The sequence below is a fragment of the Eufriesea mexicana genome, unplaced genomic scaffold (assembly GCF_001483705.2).
Source record: "Eufriesea mexicana isolate 0111107269 unplaced genomic scaffold, ASM148370v2 scaffold4911, whole genome shotgun sequence".
NCBI lineage: Eukaryota > Metazoa > Arthropoda > Insecta > Hymenoptera > Apidae > Eufriesea > Eufriesea mexicana.
Window position 1 is genome coordinate 219,200 of NW_016912869.1, and position 3,255 is coordinate 222,454.

At 36.0% G+C, this 3,255-nt stretch overlaps 1 protein-coding gene across 1 annotated transcript in view; it reads left to right on the forward strand.

Moving 5' to 3' along the window:
- The window catches only part of LOC108551688 (mucin-17-like), a 32,674-nt gene extending 30,218 nt beyond the window's left edge, over nt 1-2,456 (forward strand). Inside the window, 1 exon segment of the mRNA XM_017905937.1 lies at nt 2,050-2,456. Coding sequence (XP_017761426.1) covers nt 2,050-2,281 — 232 coding nt within the window. The 3' untranslated portion in view covers nt 2,282-2,456.
- The last annotated feature ends 799 nt before the right edge of the window (nt 2,457-3,255 follow it).

A 3,255-nucleotide genomic window follows, 5' to 3' on the forward strand; every position in this document is an offset into this window, starting at 1 on the left:
TGTTTCCCATATCATGTTATATACGTATATGTATTATTATATTATTATACATCCAGAAAGTATATAATACACGTATATATGTATATAATTTCAAGTCAATTTGTACAATTAAAAATTTTAAATAATGTTTCCTATATCATGTTATATACGTATATGTATTATTATATTATTATATATCCAGAAAGTATATAATACACGTATATATGTATATAATTTCAAGTTGATTTGTACAATTAAAAATTTTAAATAATATTTCCTATATCATGTTATATACGTATATGTATTATTATATTATTATATATCTAAAAAATATATAATACACGTATATATATATTTTCAAGTTGATTTATATAATTAATAATTTTAAACAATATTTTCCATATTACTCTCTCTATATATATATATTAATTTATTATAGCTAGTGATTCATTATTGGACCAACTTTGTAAAGCATTTATTAACAAACCAACAGCCAATGATATCGAGTCTCTGTTAAATTTAAGGAAACCCTTGCGTAGCTGCGATTTTTAATTTCGCGATACTCGTTTAACAGTAGAAGGCTTTTAAGGTACCCCTTTTAGAAGACCCTTATTGGAAAACGCTTTTACTCTGTCTCTTTGATCGCAGTTGCGCGTTTTAGACGTATTTTAGTCTACACTCTGCAAACACATACGCAATTTTATTTATACCGCTTAGTATTGCTGTTTAAACGAAACTTTTGTCTTTCTTTGTTCAGTAGTCAATTCTTCCTAGTATCATACGCCGTTTCATGAAAAAAGAGAAAAAAGGAAAAAACAGGTTTATTGTCACGGTTACATGGCAGTTATCGAATATCGGTAAAATTTTATGAAATTCTTCTCGATGCGGATGCAGCTCGTGATGCGTGCAAAATATCGAAAGGAAAAAAGGAAAAAAACATTTTTTAAATGGACGTGACAGATTTACGGTTGAGTATCTTTTAATAATAACGCCGTTCGTCGTTCGAAATCCGCTTATGGAGGACTCGACAGCCGGATATTTAAATTTGTTTTGATTGAATCGAAGCTCTTATCGACAGTTGGAAAAAGCAATTATATGTTCAATGAAATTTTCTTTTATTTCCGTCCATGTAATAATTGCACGCTGAAAAACCGGTTAGTCAAATAGAACACCTAAATCGCGGTATTAAAGTTCAAAATGTTAACAAAATTTCAAAATTAATCTCTTCTCATTCGTTTAGCACGTTCACTGCCATGCAAGTATTACACGGTGCTCACGCAAGAGAATTTTCACCGTAATATATAACAGTACTATCAAAATTTTTATTTAATAATATTGTCCAGTTACTTAAATTTTTAATCTTCTAGTCTTCGAAGCTATTTATTTTACTTTCATCATACTAAAAATTGAAGAGTGTATATCAAAAACTACCCTTTTATCGATTCTATCAATTTTTGAAGAGAGAAAGATAGGACTTTTCCATATTCAAATTGTTTCTATAGGACCAGTAAATTTTTCCTATATCATAATTCAGGAAATACCTAGTTTTTTATAATACTAATTCTAAGTAAATTCTGACTATAATTAAAATACTAAGATTGTTACTTGAAAGCTTAAAAAGATTGGCAAGAGTTCCTTTTAACTCTTCAGTTATCCCATTCGTGTCCCCAGCGTCCACCATTGCTGCAACGGTGACCAACATGGCAGTGAACGTGTGTAGAAAGAGACTTGGACAACATAACCTAAAATTGAAACAGCTCGAGACGCGAATGACCGATACTCAATTGGACAAAAGTGCCGAGAAACAGACTTGACACAGTAGAAGTTGCAGTAACGTGAAGGGTCTATCTGCCTGTATCCTAGCCCTGGTAAACCCGTGATCGATTCGATAGCGACATCTGTCAATTCTCTTAACCAATGCCGCGGAGCCAAGTAGTCTCGTAGCTGGCGTAGAGCATCCTAGACGTATCGCGGCTTTGCTGTTGCTCACTGAAACCGTATCCAGTCATACTCGATGTTTTGTCTCGACTAACCCCACGATTTTCTCGTTTGCCCCGTTTCTTTTTCTAGAAGTCGTAAATTGAACATGCAGCTGGAGAACGCTATACAGGAGGCGATGGCAGAGCTGGACAAAGTGACGGAGCCCAGTAAGGACCAGAAAGCGACGAACAGATCGTGCAAGGTGACCGGGAGCAAGGGATCGGAGAGCAGTGGCGCTTCGAAGCAAGATGGCAAGAGGTCGTCGAAGAAGTCTGTCGCGTCGTTGAATCCTGTCGCGGCAGAGCAGAAGCAGTGTCGGTGATCCGTGTCGATCGATACTTGTACGAGCCAACTGAAGTCACGATCATGAATTTCTCTGCGAACAGAGAGCCCTGTCGAAGCTTCGGCGTTCGCGCGCCTCTTGTGGTTGAGAAACACTGACACGTGCCACTTGTTCTACGTTGTTTTTTCGACTCCTCGCTGAACCACTCGTGGCGCTAGTGTCGCGCGGAGGCTCTAGACGCGTTGTATTCGATGGAATCACCATGGCGGACATCTTTGACCGGTGTCCGGGCAAATCGGACTCGCGAAAATGCGAGATTTCGCGGGAACGCTGACTTATGGTTCCCTTCGAATACCACCGGTCGAGCTTCCGATATTCCTGGAGCTTTACGGAAATTAAAATTTCGAATTTTTTCATTTCACATAGTCGATATGGACTTCTGTATTGCGATTACGTCGTGCGAAATTCTCGTCAACGATACCGATATGTAACTATGTTATAATTGAAATTGTATAAATCACCAATGCAATTGGTTTACATTATCCGATATATTACGAGTAATTAAGAGTAGGAGAATTGATACGCGAATTTCTGATGTTTAAGATTCTTACAGTGGCTGATGTGTAATATAAGATTCGCAATACAGAAGTGACGATTGTTGAATAAAAAGAGCGTAGAATAAGCGAAATTCATTGTTGTACATACATTTTTCTTCTATTGGAGTAAATAAGGATTGTCCAATTTTAGAAACTACAGGATGCTAAAATAAGTAATATTCTTTCAAAAGAAAAGAAAAAAAAAATCAATATCGTGGTCCATAATATTCGAGAATTCTTGCGGTTGCCCTTATAGAATCAAAAGTAGTTAAAGGTAGATATCGATTATTAGTTTGACGTTTTTTCTTGTGACACGAGCAAGTTTATTTTACCTGTACATAGACGTCGATGAAAGCAGAAATGAAAGTTTTAGAAATGCTGATGAATTTTGTCATTCAACGTGTATGTTAATAGAGG